Source organism: Silene latifolia, chromosome 10 (assembly GCF_048544455.1).
Source record: "Silene latifolia isolate original U9 population chromosome 10, ASM4854445v1, whole genome shotgun sequence".
NCBI classification, from domain to species: domain Eukaryota; kingdom Viridiplantae; phylum Streptophyta; class Magnoliopsida; order Caryophyllales; family Caryophyllaceae; genus Silene; species Silene latifolia.
In genome coordinates, this window is record NC_133535.1 from 125057545 (window position 1) to 125077168 (window position 19624).

At 34.6% G+C, this 19624-nt stretch overlaps 1 protein-coding gene across 1 annotated transcript; it reads left to right on the forward strand.

Annotated features, from left to right (window-relative positions):
- The first annotated feature begins 10964 nt into the window (after positions 1-10964).
- LOC141608160 (uncharacterized) lies at positions 10965-12218 on the forward strand. Its single transcript, XM_074427522.1, has one exon. The coding sequence runs from the start codon at positions 10965-10967 to the stop codon at positions 12216-12218; it is 1254 nt and encodes a 417-aa protein (XP_074283623.1).
- The last annotated feature ends 7406 nt before the right edge of the window (positions 12219-19624 follow it).

Genomic DNA, 19624 nt, shown 5'->3' on the forward strand with positions numbered 1-19624 from the left:
TTTTAAAACCTCAATACACTTGGCTTGATGTTAATAGAATGATAGGAAAGTTTAGTGATACAATTAGTTCTACTGACGATAGAGATAAGAAAATTTTTGGCTTATAAATTTTATCTTCCATCAAAAATATATAAAGAATTGAGGATGCGTTTTATGACTTTTGAGCATCCTTTTTTCATTATTATGAAAATTAATATAGGTAGGTTCACGACTTTTGAGCATCATTTTTCATTATTATGAAATTTAATATAAACATAATAAGGAATAAAGAGAAATGGAATGTATAAGTTTTGCTTGATATTATTATTATTATTATTATTATTATTATTATTATTATTATTATTATTATTATTATTATTATTATAATTTTTTTTTTTACAAGATCCACTTTACAGGAGATTGATTTAAGAGGTTGTCTTACTATGTAATTAAAATATGACATGTAAATGACGATAGTTAGTTTTGCTTGCCTTTTAATTAGATTCATATATTTTATATTTAGATTATTGAGTTATAGATTTATCTCATTAATATGAAATTTAATATAGACATAAATATGGAACAAAGGAGAAATGGAATGTAAGAGATTTGCTTTATTATTATTCTTATTTTTTTTATTTTTACAAAATCCACTTTGCATAAGAGTGGTTTAGAAATTATCTTATGAAATTTAAAATATGACATTCATTTAATGGTAGACAGTTTGGCTTACTTTTTAATTATAGATTATAGTTTTATAAATTCAATTATTATTCCATGCATGTCATATTGTGAATATAATTAAATAATCAATAAAAATGAATAAGAATTAATGGGGTGTGAAACTGTCATGTGAAATGGAATTGAATGTTCTAAGCTACCCTTTTAATTAGATAGTATAGATTTCATTCAATGTTATTGATAATTAAGTATGTCATCTTCCTACAATTTCAATACAAACACAAAAACAATAACTAAATAATATTCTTACTATTAATAAATTTAAAACATAATAAGTATAAAAAGCGAAAGAATTCATTTAATTATCTATGTATGTATACTTTACCTGCCAACTTTTTGAATAAAAATGAAAATTAGGATTGTTATAATAGTTATATAGGAAACTTTTTGTTATTAATTATTGATTAATTTCAACAATTTATTCGAGGGAAGAGAAACGATTTTGTGAATTAAAAGGGAGATAAAAAAAATTATGATAACTATAAATTATAATGATGGTGAGAGACAACAAAAAAAACCATCATATTAAATAAAAGAAATTAAAGGTTAAATAAATAAGTAGATTAATAACCAAATTTATGAAAGGGAAATAAATAGTTTGTATTAATTTAATTTTTGTGTTTGCAATTAATATTTTTTTAATTTTTTTGTACTTATAAGCATGTGACAGTTTTAAAGATAACTTTTTAATACATAATCTAGACTTTTATAATATTGTATAAATAAATAATCAAATAATCAATATAGATGAATTAGTATTTACCAATAAAAAATCGACATGTGGATTAAAATTAAATGTTTTAAGTAGCCTTTTAACTATATTGTATAGATAAAAATAATTTTGTAGTTTAATAACGTTCCTAAAAGTAAAAGTATGACATTTTACTTTAACTACTATTTAAAAACAAGGCAATTGAAAAACTATGACATTTTTCACATTAGTCCAATTTACTTATTATGTGAAAAACTATTCACGCATCTAAAAATAAGGCAATTGAACACCCACAATTTTCATTAACCTTTTTCCTAATTAATTTACCTATTAAGGTCCTCATAATAAATTATCTTATTTATTAATACTCATAACTCACAAAATAAATGAAAAGGAATATGAAAAATGAGAATCAATGGTTGTATAATCTTATTTAATAATACTCATAACTCACAAAATAAATAAATGAAAAGTTTAAAAGTAATGGTTGTATAATGGACATAAAATTAATAGTTTCCATTCACTAATCCTCCATTTAATATCCATTGATCATAAATTTTCAAATTACATACTATATTTCATGGTTGAATATTATATTTGATTTTGGTGAGAATGAACATATGGTATATAAAAATGAATTAACATCTCTTATATGAAATTGTTATTGTTGTTGTTTTGTAGTATGATAAAGTATTTTAATTTTTTATGTTATTCGTACTTATGAATCGTTTGCTTTATATTGGAATTTATACTTTTTATCTGGGTTAATTTAAATGGCCTACATGTGAGAATATTTTGATTCTTTTGTTAAATGTTCGTCATATTGATGTTTTCTCTTTGATCAATAAAACATGTGTATCAATAACTCTACAGCATCATTAAAGGCACGTGAATGTAGATAAGGTAGAGCCTCATGCAAGTAGTTTGAAGAAAGAAGATAATCAAAAGGCACAAGACTAAGGTGAAAACTAAAGATAAAACTTAAGGTATAAACTAATAAATTATTGATGTATCGTTTTATTAGTAGATAACGACAAAAAAATGTACTTTGTGTCAAATGACAATGAGTTGTAAAGTTTGTATAACAGATTTTGGATAACTATTTTGTTCATATTAGGGTACTTTTTTTCACTTTCTCATATTTAATTTCGTAGATCAAACTATTTATGTTTCAAACACAATGTGTAATTATTGTCTTGTACTACTATATTAATATATCTTCATTTGTGCAAGAATTTGTTGTACATTTAATTTAATTAATCATTATTATTCACTTTTGAGTATTAAGAAGCACGTGTAAATTTTAGTAAGAAAATTTATGTTTATCTCGTGCATTGCACGGGTAACAAAACGAATATACAATCAAAAGGCTACCTTAATCATTTAATTTTAATTCACATGACATTTTTATAATCTTTTACACTCTATTTAATTGGATTCTAATTTATTTTTGTTTATTTTTAGAGTTACTTACCAAGGATCTAAACGTGAAATGTCGAGGTATAAACAATTAATATTTTATTCTTTTTTACTTTTATTTCAAATATACCAAGTATTTTTATTTCGCTTAAGTAAGTTTAATTTAGTGGTTACAATGCTCGAATATTAAAATGGAATACTAACTTAGGGGTTGTCATTAAGACAAATCAAACCATCATACTGATTTAGGAGTTTTGGTGTCATTCCTCATTACATAGTTTTGGCTCATATCACAAAATTTCAAAATACCCTAACTATAATATATCTCCAAGTAAAAAAGAAAGTACAGAAAAAGCCAAAAAACACTTTCACGAACAATCCAACGAAAATAAAACAACAAAAAAAGTCAAACCCGTGATTTTCACGGGTCACAAAACTAGTTTGAAACTTAAAATTAAGAGAGGGAAATAAAAACATCTAACCAATTTACAATTATGCCCCAAGTATTACTCAACTTGGGCAATACCGGTATCATCATCTCATTTTCCTTAAATTAATACCTGCATAAGTCCATTTGCACAAACGCACAGTTGTCACTTGCAAAAAGAACTTGACAAACAAAGAAAGTGGAGTTTACTGGATGTACTTGTACACATTTGCATATGCGGCGGACGAAAATCACAAAAAAACCTGACTCCGCGAAACACTCGTCCACATATTCTCATGCATGATTGCATGCACCGACACGTCCATCTTTACACTCTTACTACTCAAAACACTCGTCGCACTGCATGTCCACCGTCTCACCAAATGTACCTTCACTTCTACCAACACTCTCCCTATATAATCTAACTCCGTCTGTGCAAATCAGCATTCACTCGAACACTACAACTACAAATAAAAAAGATAAGCAATAATAATCAGTTAGTTTTATAATGGGGAAGGTTTCTTTAGTTTTGCTACTTCTTTCAGTGTTGTTAACTTCAACGTTGGCTATCCGGTACGATAACCCGGATCCACAATACCAAACCAAGGCTAAGTACGAGGCGTGTCGACGCGATTGTCAACGTCAAGGGCAACGTGGTCAAGGGGATGAGTGGCAGTGCCAGAGGAGGTGTCAGGAGAAGTTCCAGGGTGGTCAAGGCGGCGGGATGTTGGTGAGTGATGAGGATGATAATGAGAGTGGCCAGCAATGTCAAATTAAATGTTTGATGCGCGGCAGTCAGCCACGTGAGTGCCAAAGGAAGTGTCAGCAGAGTGGCCGGTACGGGGAGGAGGAGGACAACCAGGGTCGATATGATCCTGAGTTGTCTAGGAAATGCCAACGAGAATGTCGTGGAAAGGGATATGAGTGCCAGAGGAGGTGCCAACAAGGAGGACGTTTTGAGGAGGAGGAGGACAACCAGGGTCGTTATGATCCTGAGTTGTCTAGGAAGTGCCAACGAGAGTGCCGTGGAAAGGGATATGAGTGTAAGAGGAGGTGCCAACAGGAAGGGCGTTTTGAGGAAGAGGACAACCAGGGTCGTTATGATCCGGAAACATCCCGCAAATGCCAGCAAATGTGCCGTGGAAAGGGGTACGAGTGCCAAAGGAGATGCCAACAAGGAGGTCGTTTTGAGGAGGAAGACAATCAATTTGACATGGATATGAAACATTTTGCCAAGTGCCAAGAAAGGTGCCTGCAGAGAGGTGGAGGAGCTGAATGTTTAAGCAAGTGTGTTAGAGAGAGCCAACAAGGAGGTCGTCTCGAGGAGGAAGACAACCAATTTGACATGGATATGAAACATTTCGCCAAGTGCCAAGAAAGGTGTCTCCAGAGAGGCGGAGGAGCTGAATGTTTAAGCAAGTGCGTCAGGGAGAGCCAACAAGGAGGTCGTTTCGAGGAGGAAGACAACCAAGGTCACATGGATATGAAACATTTCGCCAAGTGCCAAGAAAGGTGCCTGCAGAGAGGTGGAGGAGCTGAATGCTTAAGCAAGTGTGTCAGAGAGAGCCAACAAGGAGGTCGTTTCGAGGAGGAAGACAACCAATTTGACATGGATATGAAACATTTTGCCAAGTGTCAAGAAAGGTGTCTTGAAAGAGGTGGAGGAGCTGAATGCTTGAGCAAGTGTGTTAGGGAGAGCCAAGGCCAAGGCCAGGGCCAGGGCCGCCAGCAGAGGTACGGCGGTGGGTCAACGTCTCCCAAACCCAACTTGATTGCTTCCCTTTTGGAGCTCACTCGCTTATTCGACTGAGCCGTGGTCATCGTCGTGCGCAAGGTTGATTGCTAGACGGTTTGTTGTAATGAATAAAGCTCGAGTAACTCTAATCGGAAGAGTGATGTTGATAACTATCACCTTCCTAAGCTAGTATTTCTTTTTTGTTTTCTTTGCTTTCTGTACTGTAGTAGGCTTCCTTTGCTATGTAAGTTGTCTAGTATGTTGATGAGTGCGTTAATCACTCTTTTTTATAAATAAATAAGACTAATAATTTCCCCATCTAAAGTACTTTGTTGTTTGTTTAATTTGATTTACTTGCCATTAACATCTTATATTAGGCTATTAGCAACGAATCAGTTCAAGGTCAAGAATGCATGATGTGGTATTTCTATCAATTAAGACAATATGGTTCACGGAGCAAGTATTGATTAAGTTGTAAAGAAAAAGGAAAAAACAATGGATGGCATGCAGGTTTAAAACAATATGGTTCACCGAACAAGTACTGGGATAAATGATTTTAAAATGACGAATTTATATAGGAATATATAAAAGATTGATGCCGGCAATTGACGACACTCAATACTATTCGATAACATCCTTTATATATCTATAAAATGTAATTAAAAGGCTACCCTAAAATGATAAATAAACTCCACCTAGACAAAGCCACATAAGATCCAAAAAGCCACCTAGATTAAAATTTAATGTGACGTGGCATATTTAAATGTGATGTTGCATATTTTTAATGTGACATGGCGAATTAATGTGACATAGATTATCAATTTATTATTACATGACATTAATTTAAATCATTTATCTATAAATTAATTTAATTCACTTATATCTATAATATTAAAGGATATTATCATTATTATTAAATTAATTTTGTATATTAAATATATTGTCTACCAAAATTTATTTAACTCTTACAAATTTACATCAAATTTCATAATTTATAATTAAAATTGAGATTGTAATTGAAATTTTTGTAATAAAACATGTTAAGGAATTAATTAAACCTCTTCATATTACTAAACACCCACCATTATTAACATTTTCCTGCTATTTAATTCATTGTTTTTAAAATTTTTGTAATAAAACATGTTAATAAATTAATTAAACCTCTTCATATTACTGAACACCCACCATTATTAACATTTTCCTATTTATTTTTTTTTTAATTAAACATGGTAATAAATTGATTAAAAATCTTCATAATACTTAACACACACCAAATTAATTAAAAGTTTTTCCTATTTAATTAATTTTTGTCCTATTTAATGTTAATAATTTTATTAAAACTCCTTATATTACTCAACACCCATAATTTTCATTAACATTTTGTCCTATTTAATTCATCTCTTGAGGTACTCGGCAATCAATTATCTAATTTAATAATACAACAAAATAAATTAAAAATTAAATTAAAATATGGGAATTTATGGTTGTGCAATGACTATAAAACCTATAATAGTTTCTATTCACTTTATTTATTTAAAATGTGCCCATTTGTCATGACTTTCTAAGTTGTGAATTGTATTTTATGGTTTAATTTATTTATTTGATTATATTGAGTATTATTGTCGAGTATTATTGTTGAGTATTGTTGTTGTTGTTGTTGTTGTTGTTGTTGTTGTTGTTGTTGTTGTATATTTTAATTTGTTATGTTGTTGGTTTTATGAATCATTTGGTTTATATTTGAATTCATTTTTTCTAGTTTGTTTAATTTAAGTGACTTACATGTGACAATGTTTTGATTCATTTGTAAAGTTTTTGCCAGGTTGATGTTTTATCTTTTGGTCAATGTATTTTTTATATAACTTTAAAGCACCATGAAACGTATGTAAGTGCAGATAAGGCAAACTATCACGTGAGTAATCTGAAGAGGGAAGAAATACAAAAGGCACGAAACTGAGGTAAAATTAAAGGTAAAAAAAATGTAAGGTAGAAACTAATAAGTAATGGATGATTGTTGATCTCAAAATAGAAGTCTTATAATATTTCATTTAATTTGTTATTAAACGTATATTGTGGTGTAATTTTACTATTATACTTTCCCGATCAACCTATTTGAAATTATATTTTTGTATTCACGAGTATAATCATCTCTAACATATATTTTTCATTTTCATTTTTTATGAACTATTATCAAGGCATGTAATAAAAGGAAGCGAAAGTGAACCTTTGGGTAAATATTAAATAGTATGATTCCTAAATTCTACTTCGTATGTTTTTAAGTTTATGTTTTTTTTTGTCAAAACAAGAATAATACATAAAACTTACTCTCATAATTTCCTAAAAAACAAAAACCTACTCTCATAATTAATGGTAAAGAAATAAGTACAAATAATTGAATGAAAAATCTTTAAAATTTCACAATTTACTTTTTGAACCATCATGACTAATTAATCATTTTAATTATGTCATTTTCTCTTCCAATTTAAGTTTTCTCCGAGTCCCACCTTTTGATTGTTTTTCTATAAATTTACTTTACTTTTTTAAGTGGTTTATGCTTTTTTTAACCATTATAAGATGATAGTTGATCTCAGAATGAAGATCTTATAATATTTCTTTAAATTTTTTATTAAGCGTATATTGTTGTGTAATTTTACTATTATGCTTTCCCGATCAACTTATTTGAATTTGTATGTTTGTATTCATGAGTATAATCATCTCTAACATATATTTTTCTTTTTCATTTCATATGAACTATTATCAAGGCATGTACTAAAACGAAGCGTACTAAAAGGAAGCGAAAGTGAACCTTCAGATAAATATTAAATAGTATGATTTCTAAATTCTAATCCGTATATTTTTAAGTTTATGTGTTTTTTTTTCAAAACCGGAATAGATTATTGTATAGTCTTTAATACTATTTTTATTTTTATATAGGATCGTGGACATAAGTATAACAAGAGATGGATCAAATTCTTGAAATAGTAATAAGGAACTTAAAAAATTTTATGAACCTTTTGGAATTCGGATTTAGGGAATATAGTTTTTTTAGATTATTGAGCTATTGAATTGAAAATTTAACTCATAATACATGGAGTAGATACCGACCATACTGTTGAATCGTATCTAATATTTTTCTATCGATATAATAAAAGTTTTTCGGATGTAAATAATATTTGAAACATGCACGTGGTGCTAAGACTTCAAAGATATTTCTATGGGAGGGTTGATGGAGAGGTCTGGAAATAATTTGGAGATGACTATACTGAGGTATTGAGTTTACAACCTTATAAGGCGTTATTGAAGATTTTCCATACGGAATTTATTATATACGGATGGTTTCAACTTCTATACAATATTATTAAAAAGGGAACTTAAAATGCCACGTATACAATGCTACCTAGCATTAACAAAAAAGTCAAGTCACTTACTAAACAAGACATGATAAATTTTAATGTGACATGACGAATAAATATGACATGAATTATCAACTTTTTATTACATGACATTAATTTAAATATATTATTTTCCAAAATTTATGTAAGCCTTACAAATTTACATAAAAGTTTCATAATTTATAATTAAAATTGAAATTTTTGTAATAAAATATGTTAATAGATTAATTAAAACTTTTCATATTATTTAACACCCATCATTTTTATTAAGTGTTTTTTCCTATTTAATTCATTTTTTTGATAAAACATGTTAATAAATTGATTAAAACTCTTCATAATACTTAACACCCACCAAATTAATTAATACTTTTTCTATTTAATTAATTTTTATAATAAAATATGTTAATAAATTGATTAAAACTCTTCATATTGCTTAACCCCCACCATTTTCATTAACATTTTTTCTTATTTAATTCACCTCTTGAGTTTCTCGGCATTCAATTATATTATTCAACAATAACACAAAATAAATTAAGAATAAAATTTAAATATTGGAATCTATGGTTGTGTAATGGCTATAAAAGTTTTAATAATACATATAATACTTTATATTCACTTCATTTATTTATTTAATACCTATTTTCCATTTACCCATCAGTTTCTAAGTTGTGGGCTATATATTTTATAGTTTAATTTATTTATTTTATTATGATGAGAACATATATTTGTATGTTGTTGTTGTGGTGGTGGTGGTGGTGGTGGTGTCCTACAAAGTATATTTTAATTTTTATGTTTTTTGTTTTATGAATTTTTTGCTTTATATCTGAATTCATGTTTTCCATTTGGTTTTTGAATGATTGTTATTATTCGTTTGCCAAGTTGTTGCCATGTTAATGTTTTTACTCTTTGGTCAATATCATTTATTTTTATTATATAAACTTTAAAGTATCATGAAATGTATGTGACTGCAGATAAGTAAAACGTCATGTGGGTAATTTGAAGAGGGAAGAAATACAAAAGGCAAAAAAATGAGGTAAAATCAAAGGTAAAGAAAATGTAAGGTATCAACTTATAAGTTATGAATGCATTGTTTATTAGTAGATAATCTCAAATAAAAGAGCACACATTTTGTGTCAAATGTCAATGGGTTGGAAAGTTTCTGGAACAATTTTGGATATCAATTTTGTTCAAATAACGATAATTTATTTCATAATCTCATATTTATTTTCATAATTGACACAAAAAATTAAAATATTTGTCTTCGTAATTCAAGTTATTTATATTTTTTAAAGAAAGACGTAATTGTCTTGTACAATATCGTAATTTGTGCAAGAATTTGTTACACATTTATACTCAAAGTTAAACATTGGTGCTCAATTTTACGTTTAAAAATAAACGTCAAAATTCTAATAAAACATAATTATTTTGTTGGGTAATTCGTACTAATTACTGAGTTATTTTTTTTCATAGGGACGATTCATTGGAGAACGAAGACGATATGTAGAAGTGAAATAATAGGATTGATTAAACAAATATATATTGGAGATTAATTATAAGATTGACGACATCAACGTGAATGACTAATAATTTTTTTTTTCAAATGTATGATTTATTTTGATATTTGTTGGGTTTTTTCATCATTTTACCTTTGAAATTAAAATAGCACTCTTCACCTACTTGACTTATTTAATTTATTGATTTTGGTCTATACGTTAACATGTCAATGCCCGTTATTTAAGTACAGGATCTATCATCAATTATTCATGAGGCGATCTTATTATGTGGTTTGATATTTTACAAAATTACAATTTCTAGAAACACTAAAAACATCAGACTAAAAACAAAACATCCCGTAAATTTCACGGGTCACAAAACTAGTTCCTTAAACTAATTCATCGATGTATATAGATCGCACTAAATTCATCATCACAGCAACAACAAAAAAAAGAAGTATATATATATATATATATACCTTAAACTGGAAAGTTTTTTTAATGAATCAACTTTGACTGACCATAATCCCGGGCTATTTTTTTTCAAACTGGAAATTTTGTACTTGTCAAAGTTTTCTTACCAAGAAAGAAGTATATATATATATATACCTTAAAAAACGTAAACGTCAAGGGGTACAATTAAAAAAAAAAAAAAAAACCTAACATACAGCGAGGCAGTGGAGATTCTGGAGAAGAAATGTAAATCGATGATCCTAGAAATTGAATTAGTTTTTCCATTTGCCACTTGAAAAAAGAAGGTGACAAATAAACAAAGTGGAGTTTAGTGCATGTATAATTACACATTGCATATGCGGCGGAAGAAAACCACAAAAACCAGATGCCGCGAAACACTCGTCACATATTCTCATGCATGCACCAACACGTCTATCTTACACTCGCACTACTCAAAACACTCGTCGCACTGCATGTCTATACCCTCGCACCAGATATACCTTCACTTCTACCAACATTCTCCCTATATAATCTAACTCCGTCAGTGCAAATCACCATTCACTCAAACACACTACTACTACTACAAAAAAAGAAGCAATAATCAGTTAGTTTTATGATGGGGAAGATTACTTTAGTGTTGCTACTTCTTTCGGTGTTGTTAACTACAACGTTGGCTATCCGGTACAATAACCCGGATCCGCGATACCAAACCAAGGGAAAGTATGAGGCGTGTCGACGTGATTGTCAGCGTCAAGGGCAACGGGGCCAAGGGGACCAGTGGCAATGCCAGAGGAGGTGTCAGGAGAAGTTCCAGGGTGGTCAAGGTGGCGGCGGCATCTGGGTGAGTGATGAGGAGGATAACGAGAGTGGCCAGCAGTGTCAAATTAGATGTTTGATGCAGGGTAGTCAGCCACGTGAGTGCCAAAGGAGGTGTCATCAGAGTGGCCGGTATGATGAGGAGGAGGATAACCAAGGTCGTTATGATCCTGAGTTGTCTAGGAAGTGCGAGCGAGAGTGCCGTGGAAGGGGATATGAGTGCCAGAGGAGGTGCCTGCAGGAAGGGCGTTTTGAGGAGGAAGATGACAACCAGGGTCGATATGATCCTGAGTTGTCTAGGAAATGCCAACGAGAGTGTCGCGGAAAGGGATACGAGTGCCAGAGGCGGTGCCAGCAAGAAGGTCGTTTTGAGGAGGAGGACAACCAAGGTCGTTTTGATCCCGAGTTGTCCAAGAAATGCGAACGGGAGTGTCGCGGAAAGGGATATGAGTGCCAGAGGAGGTGCCAGCAAGGAGGGCGTTTTGAGGAGGAGGAGGACAACCAAGGCCGCTATGATCCCGAGATGTCTCGCAAATGCCAGCAAATGTGCCGTGGAAAAGGATACGAGTGCCAAACAAGGTGCCAACAAGGAGGTCGTTTTGAGGAGGAAGACAACCAGGGGCGCTATGATCCCGAAATGTCCCGCAAATGCCAGCAAATGTGCCGTGGAAAAGGGTACGAGTGCCAAAGGAGATGTCAACAAGGAGGCCGTTTCGAGGAGGAAGACAACCAAGGTCACATGGATATGGAACGTTTCGCCAAGTGCCAAGAAAGGTGCCTGGAGAGAGGTGGAGGTGCTGAATGTCTAAGCAAGTGTGTCCGAGAGAGCCAACGAGGACGTCGTTCCAATGAGGAAGACAACCAAGGCCACATGGATATGGAACATTTTGCCAAGTGCCAAGAAAGGTGTCTTGAAAGAGGGGGTGGAGCTGAATGTCTAAGCAAGTGCGTCAGGGAGAGCCAAGGCCGCGACCAGAGGTATGGTGGTGGGTCGACTTCTCCCAAGCCCACCTTGATGGCTTCCCTTTTGGAGCTCACTCGCTTGTTCGATTGAGCGGTGGTCATCATCGTCCGCAAGGTTGATTGCTAGACGGTTTGTGTTGTGATGAATAAAGTTTGAGCAACTCTGGTCGGAAGAGTAATGTTGATGACTTTCACCTTCCTAAGCTATAGTTCCTTTTTTTCGTTTTCTTTGCTTTCTGTACTGTACTTAGCTTTCGTTAGCTATGTATGTCGTCTAGTATGTTATGAGTGCGTTAATCACTCTTTTTTATAAATAAATATGATTAATAATTTCACCATCAGAAGTTTGCATATGGTTATGGATTGAACTACTTTGCAGCTTGCTTAATGTGATATAATTATATGTTTCAGTTGTCATGAAATTTAAATTGGTTTTCCTCTGAATTTATTTACATGCCATTAATTGACATCTTATATTAGCAATGAATCAGTTAAGTTCAAGAATTATGTAATTACTGAATAACTAGCTTCTTAAATTTCTATGGAAACAGTTATGAGTTAGGGGAGGTAGTGGTGTAGTACTTAGCATTGTTAGTAGTGTCTCCATACTCCATCACCAAAGGCTACTTTTATGTATTGCAACAACGTTAATTAGTGCTACATATATTGCGGGCAATCCAGTGCACCACCAATGTGTAAAGAATTGGTCAAAGATGATTTTCATTGAATGATTAATACACATGTATATATACTAATACTAATACAACCTAGATTATGACTTGCCTAAAAATAATTACAACGAGATCCTTACCTAAAGTACAAGATACAATAAATGATTTATGGACAATATACCGAAACTAAGATATGCACATAAGATATGTTCTTGGAGAACAAGCAATGCTAATATTAGGAAATAATAAGATCATATATTCTTATAATTAACACGTTCCCGCAAGACGACCGGACGGAGAGAAAGGCCGAGCTTGGAAGCTAGGAGCAGAAAACGAGCCTTCGGAGTTCGGAAGTGCCTTTGTAAGGGTGTCCGCAAGCTGATCAGTCCCATTAATATGTTGCACACGAATATGACCAAGCTGAACCCGCTCACGAACAAAATGAAATGAAATGGCAAGATGCTTCATACGGGAATGAAAAATCGGATTAGCGGAGTAGTGAGAGGCACCGAGATTATCACAGTAAATGACGGGGATAGCAGAACACGGAGCCCGAATTTCAGACAGTAAAGAGCAAAGCCACAAAACTTCAACAGTATGTAGTGTCAGCCACAGCACGGAATTCGGCCTCAATGGAGGAGCGCGAGATAGCACATTGTTTCTTGGAAGACCAAGAAATCGGATTAGAGCCAATAAAAATGATGTAACCACTGGTTGAAACATAATCATCTATATCACCACCCAAATCCGCATCACAAAAGACATGAAGAACCATTAGGGAGGATTTAAGCAGTTGAAGACCGTGATTAATCGTACCTTGAAGATAGCGCATGAGACGTTTGAGAGCCACCCAATGAGCAACAGTTGGATGAGTAAGAAACTGAGCGAGCCTGTTGACGGCGAAAGCAATGTCAGGTCGGGTAAGCGATAAGTACTGGAGACTGCTCACAATGGCATGATACTTCGTGTCATCAAGGACAGGTTCATCGGGTTGACGTTGCAGAGTCAATTCAGGCGACAATGGTGTAGAAACGGGACGACATTCGGACATTTCATACTTTTCGAGAATATCAGTTACATATTTGGACTGATTGAGATGCAAACCACGAGCTGTAAAAGTCACCTCAACCCCCAAAAAATAGGAGAGCGGACCTAAGTCCTTTAGCGAGAATCGTGTAGAGATAGCTCGGATAAAATCATCAATGGTACTAGTAGACGAACCAGTGATAATAATATCATCAAAGTAAACTAAAATAAATAAACAGTCGTTAGTGGAACCAAGAATAAAAAGAGAAGAATCAGCGATAGAGTTGCGAAACCATAGGAAATCATATAGTTTTTCAATTCGGTATACCAAGCACGCGGAGCCTGCTTAAGACCATAAATGGCATGAGAGAGCTTGCAAACATAAGACGGATGATCAGGACTCACGAATCCAGGGGACTGGACCATATAGACGGAGTCGTGAAGGGTACCTTATAAAAATGCGTTATTAATATCAATTTGGCGGAGGGACCAGCCATGGGACACGGCGAGACTGAGAATAAGAGGAACTGTAGTTGGTTTAATGACGGGACTGAAAGTTTCTGAGTAATCAATACCAGGGAGTTGATTAAAACCTTTAGCGACGAGACGAGCCTTATGTTGTTTAAGCGAGCCCTCCGGATTATATTTAAATCGAAATATCCACTTGCAACCAATAACATTTTGCGCGGTATCGGGGGGAACCAAGGTCCAGGTTTGGTTCAGGGTAAGGGCACCAAAATTGTCAAGCATGGCAACGCGCCATTTAGGGTCAACGAGTGCCTGTTCGATGGTCGATGATGTCACAAAGGTGGATGGAGTTTGGGCAACGTTGGTGTTTTTAAAGGGCTTTTTGAAGTATTTGGGATTTGGTTTAACAATGTTATGGGATAAGCGTGTGGCAGGACAATTGGGAGGCGGTGGTGGTGGTGGAGGAGGTGGTGGTGGCGTAGTGGAGGTAAGGGATTCGTTGTGGACAGAGAAGACATCGGTGGTGATGGGAGTGGCAGCAGCAGCGGGTGAGGAAGAGGCAGTGGCGGGGGGAGTGGGAGGGCCAGGGGATGACGGTTGGGCAGGTGTGGATTCGGGTTGACAGGCAGGGGAAAGCACGGGTAGGCGAAGAGTGGTCCAGGTGGCTAAAGATGGAGAGTCAGACGGTGTAGTGTTGGTAAGGGTCGGGTAAGGAAATACGTGCTCAACAAAGCGAACACGTCGAGAAGTATATAAACGATTTTTAATGGGGTCGAAGCACAAGTAGGCGCTTTGGGTGGTTGAGTAGCCTAGAAATATGCAAGCGGAGGAGCGAGGTTCGAGTTTGTGCGCAACATAGGGTCGTAGCCACGGAAAACTAAGACAACTAAAACCATGTAGTTCGTGTAATTTAGTTGTTGATTGAATAACATAAAATATGGGGAATTATTTTGAAGAGTCGGAGTATGCAGACAATTAATTAAATATGCAGCGGTTGTCAGTGCGTAAGACCAGAATTTGGTGGGAAGTTGAGCTTGTGTGAGTAAGGCGAGACCGGTTTCTATGATGTGTCGGTGGCGACGTTCCGCAAACCCGTTGTGTTCGGGAGTGTGCGAAGGTGAGGTAAGATGCGTAATACCCGAATCAAGAAGTGAGGAAGTCATTTTTTGAAACTCACCTCTATTGTCGGAGTTGAATTGGCGAATCGGTTTTAAAAAAATTTCTCTACTATGGCACGGAAACGTGTAAAAGTGGTTAAGGTGTCGGATTTCTTTTTGATTGGGTATAACCAAACATAATGAGTGTAATACTACTGATACCTGTCGAAGTGAGTATCAAAAATAATATTTATAATTTCCAAACTACAACTAGCAAGCGGTAGTAAGGGTCGATCCGCAAGGAGGTAGGGAGTTCTAACTGTCTTATTTCAGTCTATGAATTTTCTGGGGGGGTTTTGATTTGGATTATTTCTAAGTCTAAATGCATAAATAAAAGGCAAGTAATAAAAAGAGATGTAAACAATAATAAAAAGAATGCTAAGACGATCGGTTCACTGCAGCTACGACGATGGTATCTAAGTAAGTCTGATAAATCACGATATGTGGGCAAATAAGAAGTCCTCTCGGTCCAACTTAACAAGTAGCGCCTCTCAGCCTTTGCTACTGGTCCCTAGGTCTCACTAATACTAGCTCTCGCCCCGAAAAGTGATTCCTAAAGCCTAAACTTTACCTATCTTTCGATCTTAGTAAAATTTAGTCGTTTCAATTTAGTCAATTTCCCTTCCCTATCTCTCGATCTATGGGTTGGTCAATTCCCAAGTATTTAACAAGTCTCCTCTCGGTCTCGTTGTCAAATATTGCAATTAAAACATTGAAACGGTGCTATTCTATCGCGCGTCAGTTGATCGACCAGCTAAGCTAGTCGATCGACCAACAGTCCATCGATCGACGACTAATCCAATCGATCGACCAAAGGCCGACATCAGGTCTACTAATCTACATCGTTCTTCGCAGTCCCCTCACATCTTAGCACGGGGTAATTAGCTTCGCATATTTAATCTAACTACAACTACGAGATTGATAATAACAATAGAATTCATAATCGAAATAATTAAGCAAATAACTAGCATGAATCAATAATACGGCTTTGGGAATCCTAACTAGCAATTCTAACTAAGGAGGAATTAAAGCAATAAACTGAAATTAGGAAGAAGAATACCGAAATAAGAAAGGGAGCAACTGAATCCGAATGCTAAAGATGACTTTATTGATAAAACTAAACTAATTATGATTGAATCTAAAGCAATAATGTCAAATCAGTAGACGGGATTAACCCCTCTTGAATGCCTCCCAAAACTGATGTTCGAGGTCTTATTTATAGAGATGTCACGCCAAAACCTAAAAACTAATTACAATTGGGCTTCTAATTCTCGTTCTTAATTTGCGTCAGAGTCGAGGGGTGGTCGATCGACCACTAGACCCAGTCGATCGACTGAGTATCTCTGAAAAGTAGCTTCTGATTCTTGCGCTCTGGTCGATTGATCGACCATAGTCATCAGTCGATCGACCAAAGGTGCTGTACAATAGTGCATTCTGACGAATTCTACAGCGCGCACCGATCTTAAAACAGCTTCCATTTCTTCGTTACTTGGTCAAATCAGGCTTTCTATGTAGCGTTGGAAAACTAAGAGGATAAGCTTTCACCTCCAATTTGAATCACTTGATTATCAGGTCTAGAACTCGAGATATAGCCATATGAAGCAGGCTGCAATGTCGAGAAGCACTTCTTCGCTTGTTAAACTCGTACGCACCCTTGCTTTTGCTATCTTTAGGCCTTGAAACGCGCACCAAGCTCATTCTTCGAGTCAATACTCCATGTCAAATGCAATGCTAAGTACTTAGGGATGGATTTGGCTTATTTTCCACTGAAATCTTCACATTCCTACAAAATCACAAGAAAAGGAAGAAATACACGAAACAAGGGAAATAGTAGCATAAACTACTCAATTGAGCTCTGAAATGCGTGTAAAATAGGGTGTAAAACATCATATAAATGACACGCATCAAACTTCCCCAAACCAAACCCTTGCTTGTCCCCAAGCAAGAACTAGACTCGATCCTAAAACCTAATGGAACGAGTTCAATCTCAGAGCGAATTGCAAACTGTCAAGCCTAAACCAATTAAATGCACCAAATCAACAATCAATTAGCAATATGAATCATGCAAACGAGTTATGAAGTCGTTAAAAACTGCTGAACCGTCAACTATAGAGACTTATCATTATGGACTCTCACGGGTCGCTCAAATCACACAATGAAAACGGGTGAGTATATGTAAAAGATAGAAAGAAGTAAATTTTGTAATGACACTCACCTAACTACGACCTATAAGAACATGCCTGCAGTCTAATATGAAAATGATCTCTATAACCGTACATATGCATTCCAACCAAACAGATGACCATGACACATGCCGAGGTAAATATGGATATGTGAGGCTACGGGTAAGAAGAGGCAAAAGTGAATTTGGATATGAGGAGTAATAAGCCAAACTAGTAACTTCAATCCAAACTATAAGCGAATCCCAACTTCAAACTCAATGTAAATGCTACAACACGGTGCCAATTCAAGGCACAAAGCTCACAACCTCCATAAAAGTTAACTCCCCAAAGAATATAAATGATAAAATGGGAGTGGAAATCACCAACTCGTAACAAATGAAGCATGTGATTTTGTTTTTTTTTTTTTCTTCTCTCGGGCTGCAGTCGATCGACCAATATTGTCAGTCGATCGACCAGCTTCTACAGCACTCGTTTCTTTTTTCTTTTCTTTCTTTTGCGAATCATTTTTCTTCTCTTTTTTGTTTTCTTTTTCAATTCTATTTTTTTCTTTCCTTTTTTCATCTTCCCAACATCATCTCAAAATGAGCATATAACCAAACCGCAATAAACACTTTCCCAAAAACTAAGACTACTAGCTTGACAAAGGCAGGCTAAATATAGGATGTAGTTAAGGGACAAAAGGCTAAATTTGGCTATGAGAGGCTCATGGGTAAAATGAGAAAAGGGTACCTCTACCACATGTGTCGACAGACCACAAACCGAATGCATACAGGTATTAAGCAGATCAAGTTCATATTTATGCAAATTAATGTAACATGTCTCATAAGGAGTAACTACTCACATCCTAGATAAACTGGTCATGAATGTCACCAGTTATAAGCTCTTAAACCTTAGAAAATGATGTAGCTTGCCAAAATTCTAAGTCAAGTCTCAAGTTCAGCAAGAAATTAACGAAAACTCGTAGACTATGCATATATGATTCTACTAATAACATGTCAATTAGCAAGGCTTAGGCGTAAACAGATGCAAACGCAATATCATCCTTGAAATACTACCGTTCCGACTCGACCTATATGCTAAAAGAAACATGCATTTTATTTGAATTTTTTGAAATTTTTCAATTTTTTTTTTTTGGATTTTTGTATATATAAGTGAAAATAAATAACAATGCAAGACAAAAATGTAAACGTGAAACAGAAATGCAATGAAACATGTGAATGCAATGCAAAACCCTTCCCCAAACCAAATCACACAATGTCCCCATTGTGCAAAATCATGTAATGAAAGCAAAAGGAAATGGGATTTTGCGGTAAATAAATAAATATGACATGAAGTGGAACTCGGGAACTCACAAGATGTTAAGCGCAGCAAAAGGAAACCTTCCCAAACCAAATGAGCTAGGAGGTTTCAAAGAGGCAGCAGATGCTACCAATAAATACCTGAAAAGACAAACATAGTACCGCGCATAAAATCGAGAAAGCAAAATTGGGATGGTAATTATGTGCAAAGTTACGAAAAAGGAAGAAATCAGAAATAAGACGGAAAACAAAGTGGAGGGAAGACTCCCTCAATTCCGCAAAACGATCAAACACAGCAGGGGAATGATCGAAAATAGGTACAAACAATGACGTGGTCGATCGACCACATCACCCATCGATCGATCAAGTGAACAGACCGAAACTCCTGAGATGCGCAGCTCAGTCGATCGACCATACTGGCCAGTCGATCGACTGAACTAACTGCTGTAACTTTCTGATTTCGTCTAATTAGCTCAATAAATTAAGCTATCATGGTCTTCAACCTGCAAAAGCACATAATAACGCGCCCAAAATTTGCGCAAAACCCAAAGTAACAGTCTATAGTGTTTAAAAAGAAAAACAAGCACACGACTAAGAGTTTTTATTTATTACTTTAAACAACTACGAATTTTATTCGCAAAACTAAACAAATCACATCCGGGTTGCCTCCCGGCTAGCGCTGGTTTCAGACCGG